The 12,176-nt window shown below is 52.7% G+C and overlaps 6 protein-coding genes across 6 annotated transcripts; 3 read left to right on the forward strand and 3 right to left on the reverse strand.

Annotated features, from left to right (window-relative positions):
• Positions 1-40: 40 nt before the first annotated feature.
• On the reverse strand, positions 41-1,318 carry EJ05DRAFT_472067 (cyclin-domain-containing protein). The gene has a single exon (XM_033743104.1). It carries the CDS (start codon positions 1,271-1,273, stop codon positions 341-343), a length of 933 nt encoding a protein of 310 aa, XP_033605586.1. The 5' UTR covers positions 1,274-1,318; the 3' UTR covers positions 41-340.
• Positions 1,319-3,821: 2,503 nt separating this feature from the next.
• Positions 3,822-5,131, forward strand: EJ05DRAFT_506764 (uncharacterized protein; the record flags this gene model as incomplete). The annotated part of the gene is made up of 3 exons (XM_033747855.1): positions 3,822-4,040; positions 4,093-4,421; positions 4,473-5,131. 3 exons carry the CDS (start codon positions 3,822-3,824, stop codon positions 4,735-4,737), a joined length of 813 nt encoding a protein of 270 aa, XP_033605587.1. The 3' UTR covers positions 4,738-5,131.
• Positions 5,132-5,928: 797 nt separating this feature from the next.
• Positions 5,929-6,594, forward strand: EJ05DRAFT_27315 (uncharacterized protein). The gene has a single exon (XM_033740376.1). The coding sequence runs from the start codon at positions 5,960-5,962 to the stop codon at positions 6,383-6,385; it is 426 nt and encodes a 141-aa protein (XP_033605588.1). The 5' UTR covers positions 5,929-5,959; the 3' UTR covers positions 6,386-6,594.
• Positions 5,990-7,428, reverse strand: EJ05DRAFT_472069 (uncharacterized protein). The gene is made up of 2 exons (XM_033743105.1): positions 6,926-7,428; positions 5,990-6,839 (listed from the first exon to the last, which is right to left on the reverse strand). Exons 1-2 carry the CDS (start codon positions 7,225-7,227, stop codon positions 6,467-6,469), a joined length of 675 nt encoding a protein of 224 aa, XP_033605589.1. The 5' UTR covers positions 7,228-7,428; the 3' UTR covers positions 5,990-6,466.
• Positions 7,429-7,914: 486 nt separating this feature from the next.
• On the forward strand, positions 7,915-8,657 carry EJ05DRAFT_481976 (uncharacterized protein; the record flags this gene model as incomplete). Its single annotated transcript, XM_033745128.1, has 2 exons — positions 7,915-8,199; positions 8,316-8,657. 2 exons carry the CDS (start codon positions 7,915-7,917, stop codon positions 8,655-8,657), a joined length of 627 nt encoding a protein of 208 aa, XP_033605590.1.
• A 1,656-nt stretch (positions 8,658-10,313) lies between these two features.
• EJ05DRAFT_427151 (uncharacterized protein) lies at positions 10,314-11,001 on the reverse strand (the record flags this gene model as incomplete). The annotated part of the gene is made up of 2 exons (XM_033741510.1): positions 10,314-10,657; positions 10,716-11,001. Coding segments are annotated over 2 exons (630 nt in total), but the record flags the coding sequence as incomplete, so codon positions are not given.
• Between the last annotated feature and the right edge of the window lie 1,175 nt (positions 11,002-12,176).

Consider the following 12,176-nt stretch of genomic DNA (forward strand, 5'->3'; position numbering starts at 1 on the left):
TATCCGCATCCATTTAGCGTTACAGTTACCCCCTCGTCCATCACTAAAAAGTGCAACATTTGAGACTTTTTTCTTTTCAATTACAAAACATTATCATGGCCTGCAACACCTCATGAGTAGCAGATTCGAACACGCCTCTGCGGCTTCATTGTACTATATACGTACAGCCCTGCCGTGGAGCTATTTTGATGATGATATTATTACATGAAACGGGTATCGCGTGGAGTCGGATGCTTTTGCGCTCCAGGGGGGGATGGGGAATCTTTGCCTCCGTGAACGCCTTGCCATCGACGTGTAAGCATCCAATATTTCATAACACATTAAACTCCGAAATTAGCACCTACACCTGCACTGCTGCGCGCTTCACACGTAGCGGGAGGTTTGGGTCCAGCTGGAAAGAGAGGGGGAGTTTTGATCGAGCCGCGGATAGCTGAGCTGCCGTTTGCTGAAGCATGGTCGTCTTCCGTACCATGGTCTCTTGCGACAATTGCAAGTCAAAGTCCGTGAGGTAGCATAAACTGATCTCCAGATGCTGAAGCTCCCGCTCTGACACTCCTCCGACACCAGCATATCGCGAATGTGGGTATTTGAGATCTTCGAGCGCCTTCATCGCAACTCTTAATGCCGCAAGTACCAGTCTGTGTATTGTTCTTCCAGTGACGGGAACAATCTTATCCTCCACAGCCAATTTGTAGATATACGCGCACGCGGCGAGGTAGACTGCAGTCGACATCGGGCAGTAGCGTTGTAAGCGCAGTAGATAATCTTCGAGGCTTATGGCCGGAGGCCTCTTCGAGAAGAACTTCCTTGCTATTGAAATGCGCTGGAGCTGCACATCCTCTGTGTCGTGCCCAACTACAACGGTCGCTGGCTCTTGTTCACATGCCTCTGGGCTACCAAGTTGTATATGTTTATGGGCCAAGCTGGTCAGGTCGGCGGAGGATACGGGTGTCGCTGGTCTTGAGGGAGTTCTGGGTCGTGTGTTGTTGCCTAATGATCTTCGAGGGGTTGAAGGCCTACTGACCGGAGGTGTTGGTGGAACGTCTCCGGTAGCGAAAGCAAGGGATGTGACTGCACGACACAGAAGCTTCATGGCTGTTTCTGGAGCCACTTCCGAAGGATCCCAGTCTCCAGCGGGAGGCGAAGGAGCGTTTGCGTCTGGAGAGGCCATGTGAGGGATGACGCCATGGTCGGCGGAAGGGTTTGGAGGAGACGGAGGGTGGACAGTTGTTGGCATGTTGTGTTCAGCGGAAGGCGTATTTGGAGAACCCATTGCAATAAATCAGAGAACGATATGGCTGGCCTAGACAGACAGGTGACGTGAACGGAAGCTATTAAAACAAACGATTGACGGTGCCGAAAGCGTGGAGATTTGAGCGATAATTCGGTCGAAGGTGGCCATGTGATATTCAGGAAGCCGTAAGGTTTTGCGTGTAGAGCAGAGTAGTGTATAGCCAACAGCGCGAACCGTGGAATGGATTGCGAGAAGAAGGCGTATTAAGGCGTTGAATTCTGGTCGAAGCGGTTCATGAGGGGGCCCTACCTAGTTTCTATGTAGCGGGCGTTCGGGATGGTTATGGGATCGGGAGGAAGCTGTCACGAGCTGCAGCAAGTGTCCAGCAGCTATGCCTCAACAGAGTCTGGTTCGCTGGACTACAACTCACGATGCTGGAAAAGTGCTGGTGCATGTGCATAGATGGACCAGGCCAGGCCAGGGATTCTTTCTCATTACCGACAAGCAAGATCCTGCAGGTGCACGAGGTTGCGAATCACCGTCTGTGCGTTGTGGGGAAGAAGACTATCCACCCGCGGTCCAAGGGTAAAGTCGGCAAAAGTCAAGGAAGAGTGGAAGGGAGTAATGGAAGGGATTGTGATTGATTATGGCGAATTAATGAAGCCAAGTAGATGGATGGTGGTGGTGGTGGTGTCTTGTCTGTACTGTACCATGGAACTCGACTTCTCAAGGAAGAATGGATGGCCGTAGACCCGATAAAGTCGCCATTTTTTGCCAACGTGAAAGCGGGGAACCGGCCATTATGCCAGGGCTGCCGTTCCATACTTGAAAGAGTTGTGGGCACCGCAGATGGCTCGCAGATAGGATCAAGCCGTCCAGCAGCGAGGCGAAAAGCAACAATACCGCCAGATCTATGGCTGGCTGAACACAGAAAAGCAACTTATGTGTGTGTGCATTTGGGGCATCTCTGGAACCTTTTCAATCAGTGATTGCTTAGGACGGCGTGTAACTTGTTTTCATTGATGCATGACAGCGTGGCAAGTGATTCTTCACTCCGTCTCGAGGATCTCTATTGGAACATTGAAGCTTCTATGAATAATCCAGAAGTAATTAGAGGGCACTATCCATCTTCAATATTACTCTCCTGGCTACGACTGGGGTCCCCGGTCCAGTTTGCCCAACACGAGATCTGAGTGAATCTGCAGGACCCTGGGATCTCCCTTCGAGCAGTCAATTCCCCCAATCCTGCACTGTCAACGTGTCAGCTTTCTCTCTTGTGCTGTATCACCATTCACAGCGTCGCAGTCTCTAGCAGCGATGGCAATGTCCCAATGATACTTGGACGCTAGCACTTCAATGGCTTGTGCAGCGTGCTGCCCATCACCACATCCACTCTTTTACCCGTGCAATTCATGTATTGGCTGCATCTTGAACCATTGTCCATCGACAGACAGATCGCCCATCCTCTCTAGCTTCTCAAGGGAGTGCATAAGCGTGAGGGGAGGGTCGTCGCAACTCGTGGCAATTTGTAGATGATCACTCCATCTGGTGAGTCGGAAGAGAAGCCGGAGAACCACCTGGCTCATCAAAGCTTTGGGCCTGATACAGCGTGTCGCACTGGGCCAATTTGTACAACTTGTCCTTGTACTCTCCGGGCCTATACATGATAGCTCACATCAACTTGCACCAAACAGTCTGCTAGTAACGCCCTGGGTGCGTTATTGGAGGTCATGGCAAAAGGCACGACGACTTGACTCATCCAGACACGAAGCACCGCGCAATGCCTTAAAGCCGAACAGGTACGTCCAGTGTACGAACTGTAGGTAGAACGCTCTGTTCTCTCCCAGCCTCTTTACATGAGCCATGTCTCTCTTCAACGATCCGTCTGATGTTCGACTGATATCGACGCGTGTTTGTCTTCGTCATTTCTGGTCGAACCTGCAGCTCGTTCGTTTTGTTGATGTATGGTATGACGTGCAAGATCAGTTGAAACAATGCTTGCTACATCAGGCTTCTTTAGGGCGACACACTCGTATCCGATACTGTCAGTAAGAGTAAAAGTAGGGCGACTGGGTGTTGAGGAGTGAGTCTTGTCGCGTTCGCCCAAGACGCGTCGTCACGTTATTTCCGGATTGGGAGAGAATTGATCTTCGGATCGCCAGGATCCACCCGTCAACTCCATCCAAGCAATGACACCAAGCTTTGTTGACGACCTTTTCGTCTTGAATTTGCTCTCTCAGCTCCCATCCTCATCAACAATGTAAACGAAGATACAATTATGATTCCGTCCGGATGGCAGGCGGTTCTGCGAAGACCGCCATAGCAGAGAGTCCTTGTTCAACGCTGCATAGCCCCCTCGTATGCCGTCACAGCCCTTTACACTCGAAGCCTTAGGCAGAGGCCGCCTACATAGACAAGGCATTCGAATCGTCTTTTTCAACTTACGGTTTCTTCATTACATTCGATATAACTAAGCTTACAGACCCCTACCTACCTCCTCGATTGCCTTTTTCATGAACCCAATCTTCACCACACTTCCTCCCAGCTCTTTATACTGGCACTATTACTCTAGGCTGCCACACTCAGCATGCAGAGAAGCATACTCTTCCAGATAACAATCCTTCTACTTGCACAAATGGCTTCCGCCAGTCCTCATGACACTGGTGATCTCTCACAACTGCCCAATGCCGAGACTGGGAGCTTCTATGAAGACCCTGAGGGCCTGCTGGCTGGAGCAGTGTGCCATTTCTGCGGCTTCGCGTACGAGTTCTGCAGATGCAACTATACACCCAATACATTCCGCTGGGTAGGTGGAATCGCTAATGTTGCACACTTGTCTAACCTGTCACTATCTCTAGTCAGATCTCCTCGACCCCACCGAACTTCTCAACCACCCAGCGTGGCCATCGTCTTATCTTGACAACTCAAACGAGACGGCTCTCCAAAACAATCAGTTCGTAGACCCTCCCAGGCCTCGTTTGATAATCCCTCAAACAGAAGCCTTCAACAACAACAACCTAAGCACGGAGTACCCTGAAGCATCAATCGACGGGATATTATCATCAACATACAATGCGGGGGATCGACTTAGTCCGCAGTCGGCAAAGTCATCGAGAAGACCACGAGAACAGAATGGTTATAGCTGTGATATATGCAGGTCGACCTTTGATCGCGAGTGCGACTTGAAGTAAGTCTCAATAATGCTTTGTCCAGAGAACATACGACTAAGTGTGTCAAGTCGGCATAAGAAGATACATCTCGACAACCACCGCAGACCGATCAAATGTCCTGATTGCGACAAGGGCTTCCTATACCCGAAGGATCTCAAAAGACACCAGAGCACACATACTGCCTCAGAGAGGACCTTCTTCTGTCCTGTTGCAGGGTGTAAGTCGAATGCCAACGGGTTCACAAGGAAAGATAATTACAAACGACATATGCGGAGCAAACACTCTCGATCTACGCTGGATACTGCGTCAGTATCTGGTACCTCTACAACCTAATATAATCTAGGCCAATGACGATGCATGGTATCGCTATACTCAACACGATTTACGCTATCACAGACCACAGGCACGGATATTACGAATGGTTGCGGCTAGGCCCGGCGCTACGGTCTAGTATTGCACGCTCCGCGCTGGTCGCGAATTGAGCACGATTTATCTCTTATATGCACCGCCACATTTTTCACGTCTTATACTATCACATTTCCGCCTCTTGTGCCCTTTTAGACTTTGGTTGGTCATTATTGGCATGAACGTTTCGCATTGGAAGCCCGCTACATCTTCGCTGCCCGTGTATATATGCAGTATACCCCACTTGTTCTTTCTACCTATACTGTAATTCCTGTCGCCAGGCATAACGATAATGCTAGACATGTAATACACCCATTCACACCAGCGAGCCATTCCAGTGCATACTCACAGCGACCACGTCCCATGTTTCACCCGGACCGGTGACTCAACAGATCCCCCTCAAGACTCCCGGTCGCCCACCTCGTGACAAAGTGGCCCAAATCCTACTGCATCCAACCACCACCACCACCAGGCTAAATAAACCTAACCTCGTGCACAAGCCTCACAACGCACAACTGTGTGCACTTTCAGTGTCTTACAAAATAGGGCCGTACACCTAAATCACCTCACCAGCAGCGACAGCCTTACCTTACCTAATGTCTGGCACCCAAGAACTTTCCCTGGGACTTGGGTCTACGTACGACGTCAGATCACTTCCTAGCCTTGACTCCATAACTCGCGTGCCTAGCCGTAGCCCGTAGCCTGTACCCGCAACCCGCAACCCGCAACCCGCAACCCGCAGCCCCCGTCTTTTGGCTGCCTGATGGACCTTTCCTCTCGCTTGGGGGGAAGGGCGGGAAGTGGGTAGAAGTGGATGAAAGTGGAAGGGCAAGGGAAGGGCAAGGCAAGGCAAGGCAGGGCAAGGCAAGGCAGACGAGTGGAGTGGGGCGGCGAATGGAGGATGTTACCTGGAGGGGGTGTTTGGTGTTTGTGTGCTATATAGGGCGTGCTATAGCGTGTCTTGGTTGCCTTGATTACTATGCGGGTTTTGTTGTTTTTTTGGGGTTTGGCTCGTGTTTTGATTTGTAAGTTTGATGGTTTGGTGTTTTGAGGTTGGGATTTGGAGTCTCGGGGATTGGGCATTGGGCATTGGGCATTGGGCACTGGTTTGGTTTCATGTGGGTTGGGGATTGAGGGTGGATGGTGTCGTATGTTGTGTTATGTTGTTTTGGATTGCGCTGTGGTGTCTTGGATTTGGTCTCTTGTATTGATCATTAGCTTATCTGCCGCGATGGAGCTATATTTCGAATGTCAAACTGAAATTTCGAAAGTAGCGAGAGAGAGAAAAAAGGGGGTATCAAACTATCATACAGCACAACAACATTTCCGCCCATTCCATACCGCGTTCTCCTGCCTTGTGTCCAGTGTTGACGTGAGGTCTGTGGTAGCCATGGTGGGATTGACCCATCTTCGCGTCGCGGTGTATAGTGTGACATATCCCACCTTGAGCAGGCGGAAGCGTGAGAGACAGCGCAAGCCACGCATGCCACCGGTGGGATGTTCATACGCAGCGGTATCCTGCGCTGGCTGTGCATGCCTCAATCAACTCCGACCACACACACCATCACACGACTAGAGAGACATACACCACCAAGTCCCTAGTCCACGCATCCCAAGCCATACGGCCTCACATACACACACCCTCTTTCTCCCCCTTCTAGTCCAACCACGCCCACGTCACCTTCACCCTCCCATCATCCCTCCTCGCCAACATATCAAACACACCAGTCGTCGTATCAATATCCGTCGGCGCACACCCAACACAGCGATCCACAACCGTCAAATCAACACTACGCTGCGCACCCACACCCTCATGATAGCGCGTAGCACGAATCTTCTTGCCGCACAGCGGATTCGCATTCGGATTTGAGCCGGTGCTCGCGGCGTCAAAGACAAAATGCGACACGGACACGATGTGGTCTTCGGACGTGGATACGACGCCGCACGCGCCGAGTCCGGGGTCGTAGTATGTGAAGTCGCCGGTCTGCGGGGATTTATTGCTGGGTAGAGGGAGGTTTTGCGCTTTGTTCCTGTGTGCTTGACGGTTAGTTGGGGGTGGGGCTGCTGTGTGGAATTGGAGTGTTTGTATGGGGGAGGAGGGGGACTGGGAACGGACTTCTTGCCTGCTGTCAAGCCGGCCGCGAGCCCGATTATAAGGGCGAGAAGGCAGACGGCGGCGATGCTGGCGATGATGATGAATTTCTTCTTGCCGAGGCCGCAGTATGCGCTGCCTCCTCCTGAACGCCTGCGCCGGACAGGGAGCGCGGTTGAGAGCTTTGTGCTGATGATGCCGATGAATGCATGGGGCCCGCTCCGGGTGGTCTTTTCGCCGTTGGCTGGGAGCTCCCAGTCGAGCTGTGAGGCTTGAGGGTATGAGGGTATGGTGTGTGCCTGTTGGGGAGGTTGTGGAGATGCCATCGCGCGGATGCGGGGAATCGCGAGTGGCGAAGGGACTATGAATTGGTGGGAAGGAGTGTGTTTGTGTGTTTGTAGTAAATGAGAGGTGCTGTCAAAGCATGTTTACGCCGTACGAATGACGGGTGAATGAGTGAATGAGTGAATAAACACTGAAGCGTGCAATTGAAGCAGAAAAGGGACCACAGGCGTCGCGAGTCGCGGACTGAAAGCAGATCATACACGGCTTATTGTTAGCGTGCCCGGCAAAGCACTGCGCTCGGCTTGCGGCGCGGAACCGGAGCCGAGACCGATTCGGGAAGTGACGCTGGCGGGTGGAGGGCACGATGGAACACGTTCGCATCCATCCTACTCAAAAGCTCCCACGACACACCCACGACCTACACACTCCATTCACCACTCTACACGCTGTAACGGCGACCACGCTCACTCTTGACGCACCGCACATTGATACCGCCTCCAGCATTGCGTGTCTTCCAGCATCATATCATCCCTCCCCTTCTCTCACCACCTCTTCCCACCCGCCTGCATCACGCCTCTCCCACTCCATATCCCACATCTCAACCCCTCGCCGTCTCGTCGAAACACACGTAACGCAGCATCCCGGCCCAAAATCTACTCTTTGCTTTCAACAACAACAACAGCAGCAATACCACTCACCTCCTCCCTCCGCCCCGGCAATCGCCCACGATGAGCAACGGCGAGATCCCCGCAACAACCCTCAACATCCCCCAACTCCTCCTCGTCCTCGTGCTCGGCTTCCTCGCCGTGCGCTGGTATCTCTCCGGGCCCCCGTCTTCAGCGTCGTCGTCCCGGTCATCCTCACGCACACCACGCATCGACTACGCACGCGTCGACCAAGTGGCACAGATGTTCCCGCAGGCAGACCGACGCGCCATCATATGGGACATGCAGCGCAACGGCGGCAACGTGGCCGCGACGACAGAGCGGATTCTGAGCCGTGGGCTGGATGTGGTGAGTTTTGCACCTGTTTCCTGAATTTGGCCCCAAAAGGAGTGCATTGGCGTTTCGTTACTGGTGCAGCACACTATACAGAGCTATGCTAACAGTATATTTTCCCCCCTTCGCAGCCGCCGCCATCCTTCCAACCTCCTCTCCCGCCGCAAGCAACGCCGTCCGGCGGCGCTGGTGCTCGCGCAAATGCGAAAACTCCAGCTCATCCCGACCTCATAACGCGCTACAATCTCTCGTCGAAAATCACCCCGACAGGCTCGTCTCCGTTGGTCGACTCTGGCTCGGACACATCGACGCCGGCCTCAACGCCGAGCAAGCCTAGCTGGTCGACCAACAAGACAGAACGGGCGCTGCAGTTGCAAAGGCGGCGCGAAGAGATGATATTAGAAGCACGGAGAAAATTGGAGGAAAAGGAGAGGGCGAAGACTGCGGTGGATAAAGGGAAGGGGAAGGCATGAGTCGAGTGAGGTGTACGGAACGGGATTTGTAGAAGCAGGAAGATTAGAGTGTGGTACCAGGAAAGAGAGAAAAATTACAAGGATAACAGACTGTGCCGTGCGTCAGTGGCCCAAAATGATTCTTGTGACGAGTGATAGATTGGGTTATGGGCTGGGGTATAGTGCAGACGGACACGCGGACACGATGGTGTTGCAATGATGTCTCGGTACTACAAGATGTTTCTCCTTGGCAGAGTCCACAGGGGAGATTCAGCTACTTCATTGAGCAGTCCCGAGCCGTGTGAGACACAGAACGAGTCAAGACAAGCATCGAGGCTAGTCTCGCATAGCACAGTCAAAGTGAGAAGTACCAACCCAACCTTCACAGCGAAGAAGTCGCAACCATGATTGCTGTTTATCGGTATGCTATTCAAAAGACGATCACACAGTTGGAAGTCAGATAAAGCGATTGAAGAGTGGAGTGCCGAAAAAGCCATCTCCTGTGTTGCTTCATATCAATTGGAAAGGCCATGAAATCAAATCTTGTTGCTTCGTGCGTCATGTTTTCGTGGCCATGGGTATGCGCCATGCCTAGGTTCAAATCGTGCGCTCATCCGCCACCTCTCTCTCTCTCTCTCTCTCAAAACTCATGGGCCAGTGTCCGAGTAGATCCCCCTTTCTGTGACGGCCGTTATCTTCTTAGCACGATGCGAAACTGTTCGATGTGCTGGGTGGTGTCATTCGTGAGCGGTGACACTTGCGCCTACACTTGTTGTGGGCGACTTTGCTTGTTGTCCTTCCTTTTCCTACCTCTCGTCAGGCTTGGGCTATTCCATGTCCATTTCCGCCGCTTGCATAGCCATTGCCGTTTCCATTGCCTCCGCTACCATACCCACTGCCTCCGTCTGGCGATGAGAAGTCTGGAAGACCTCCGTCACCACTTCCAGATTTCTCGTGTGCCCAGATTCGGAAGCCGTCAGGTGGCTGCGACTCGCCCCTAGGTGTGCCGCGCGAATACTGTTCGAGAGAGCCATTTATGCCTGTCAGTGCCCATGCAAACACGGCTTGCTCGCGGATGCTGTTCATCAGCGCTCGCTGCGCCGGACCGCCGTGGGCGTGAGCGGCGGCTTGACCCAGGTACAGCTGGCCGTCCGGAGCGGCAGCACCGTAGTGATATGCTGGCTGAGGTTGCAGGCCAGGCACGAAGATTGGTTCGGCAGCCCACGGGGCGGCGAAGATGCCGGGGGTGTTCGCGGGATTGCGGACTTGAGGCTGGGCGGAAGGAGGTAGGATGGGCCGAGCTTTGCGGAGGCAGACGACAAGGCCGTCGGAGGTACACGATACAACTGCCTCGAGCTCGATGGGTGGGAATTGGGTATTTGCTGGGGATGATGCGTTTGTATCGGGGCTGTTTACGCGTGGAGAGGCTTCCAAGCCGAATTGATTGGCATGAACACGACTGGTGGTGCTCTCGCTTCCACTGCGTCCAGTACCATTACTCCTTGAAGCATCCCGGGAGCTCGTTTGACCTTGGCCCAAGGGTGTGTTAGGAATCGGTGTGTCTCTATCTGTCTCTGCATCGGATGCTGACAGGTCTGTCATGACCTCGTCAGTGTCTGCCTCTGATCCACTTGTATCTGGTTCTGGCGGATCATCCTGTCGAGGGTCACGAAACCAAAATCTAAGATATGCGATTGAGTCATTGCCTTTTGCGGATTCAAGACAGCGAACGGCGTCCTCGAGGCAGCTCTCCTGAATGCAGTAGTAAAAGCTGCGACCCTTCATCTGCTCGCTGGGAATGCCGACAATGTGCTCTATCCCAGTAGTTGCGTACATGACCGTCAGGGTGCGAGTGAATCGGTTGAGAAAGAGAGCGGCGCGTGGTTCGTGTTTCTCCTGCGGATCCTGGGCTTCCATGTCGTGCTTGAACTTATGAGACAAATGAGTAAGCATGTGGTAGCGTGGGTCATCTGGCGAGGAAGAAAACAGCTTTCGGACGAGAGGTGCCTCTACAGCACGTTCTGGTAGAAGTAAGTCAGTGTCTGCCTCCAAGACGCACCGGCGCAAACGCACTTTGACTTGCCATGCCAGGGCGATAGACACTTGTACAACACACCATGACGTTGTAGACAATAGTAAAGCAACACTCGCAATTTACCCAGGCACCATCGCGGTTGAGGATATCGCAATAGGACAAGACAGCGGCCTTGTCCAATTTGACACCCCGCGTGTGTATTTGCTGAGCCAGAGGAACTTGGTCAGGTCTGAAAAAGGACCATGTCGACTTGCCCACAACCTCGTCAGGGGTATGGCCGAGGATATCGACTATGGAGTCGGAGGAATAGAGGATTCGAGCATCTTTGGTCAGGTCTAACGAAGGAAGTCAGCATGTCATCACGTGGAGAGGTGGAGTAGTCCTCGTCGAGCATGCGAACTCCGCACTCACCATGAATGGTGATGAAAGTCGTCTCCATTGCGCGAACGGAGAAAGGGCGAGCTAATACTCGCAAGACTTTCTGAAGAGCGCAAGAGCGGTGGGATGCAGCGGAGCGAAGGTAATTATTCAAATAGTTGAAGCGAAGATCGGTGATCAGCACACAGTACTATGTACAGAACCAGTGAGCAATTGGGCGAGGGGAGGCGTGAGCGCTGGAAGAAGGGCCTGTGCGGTACGTCCTCAGGTGGTCATTGGCTGAATGGATGGGTTCGTGGGTGAGAAAGTTGGAAAGCCGGTGGAGGGGGGTAGTGGTGCAGCTATACGAAGTAGCACAGCAGGACGCTACAGTATGACGTTCGGCGGGGAACAAGCAGAAGACGTTGACGAGGCAGAGAGGTTGTGGACTGACGGAAGAGTGTGTTATGAAGAAGAGAGAGTCGGGGAGAAGAAGAGAGAGAGGAGAGAGGTTGAGGGTTGAGTGTGAGAGAAGAGGGCGGTTCTGTGGTAATAGTGGAAAGAACTGGACGTGGACCCTTGGCCGCGCCTGCCTTGGGATGGACCCTGACTGACTGACTGACTGCCAGTGAGTAATTAGTGAGTAGTACGTAGTGAGTACTGTGTAGGAAGTAGTAAGCAGTGAGTAGTAATATAGTAGAGTGGAGCCGGTGGGCAGCGCACGTAATATTAAGAGTGAGCGACAACGGCAGTCTATTAGCATGAATGTTAATCATTGATCATCTTCCGTTGCTACATATCTCTCTGCAGAGATTCACTCTCGACGGCCTCGTTCGGATACATGCAGCTGTCGTAATTCTGTAGAACACGAGACCAGCCTGATGATATATGATGATAGTCAAAACCCTTGGCTTGACACGAATGCGACCAATTCTCCACGCTTAAGCAAAGCAAAGCAAGAGATCGGGCTCGCCCAGTGACACCACACCTGCGACTCCATCTCAACTGAGCAAAGCGTGCGAGCAGAAAGCTGAGAACGGTGTAAGGGTCGACGAGACACTGTTGCTCACGCTTCCAAGTATTAACGGTCGGTATTCACTGTACATCTGTCGTCGCCAAACACACGCCAGTCAGTGTGTCTTTGTCAA

Source organism: Pseudovirgaria hyperparasitica (genome assembly GCF_010093815.1).
Source record: "Pseudovirgaria hyperparasitica strain CBS 121739 unplaced genomic scaffold EJ05scaffold_1, whole genome shotgun sequence".
In the NCBI taxonomy this organism is placed as follows: Eukaryota; Fungi; Ascomycota; class Dothideomycetes; order Acrospermales; family Acrospermaceae; genus Pseudovirgaria; species Pseudovirgaria hyperparasitica.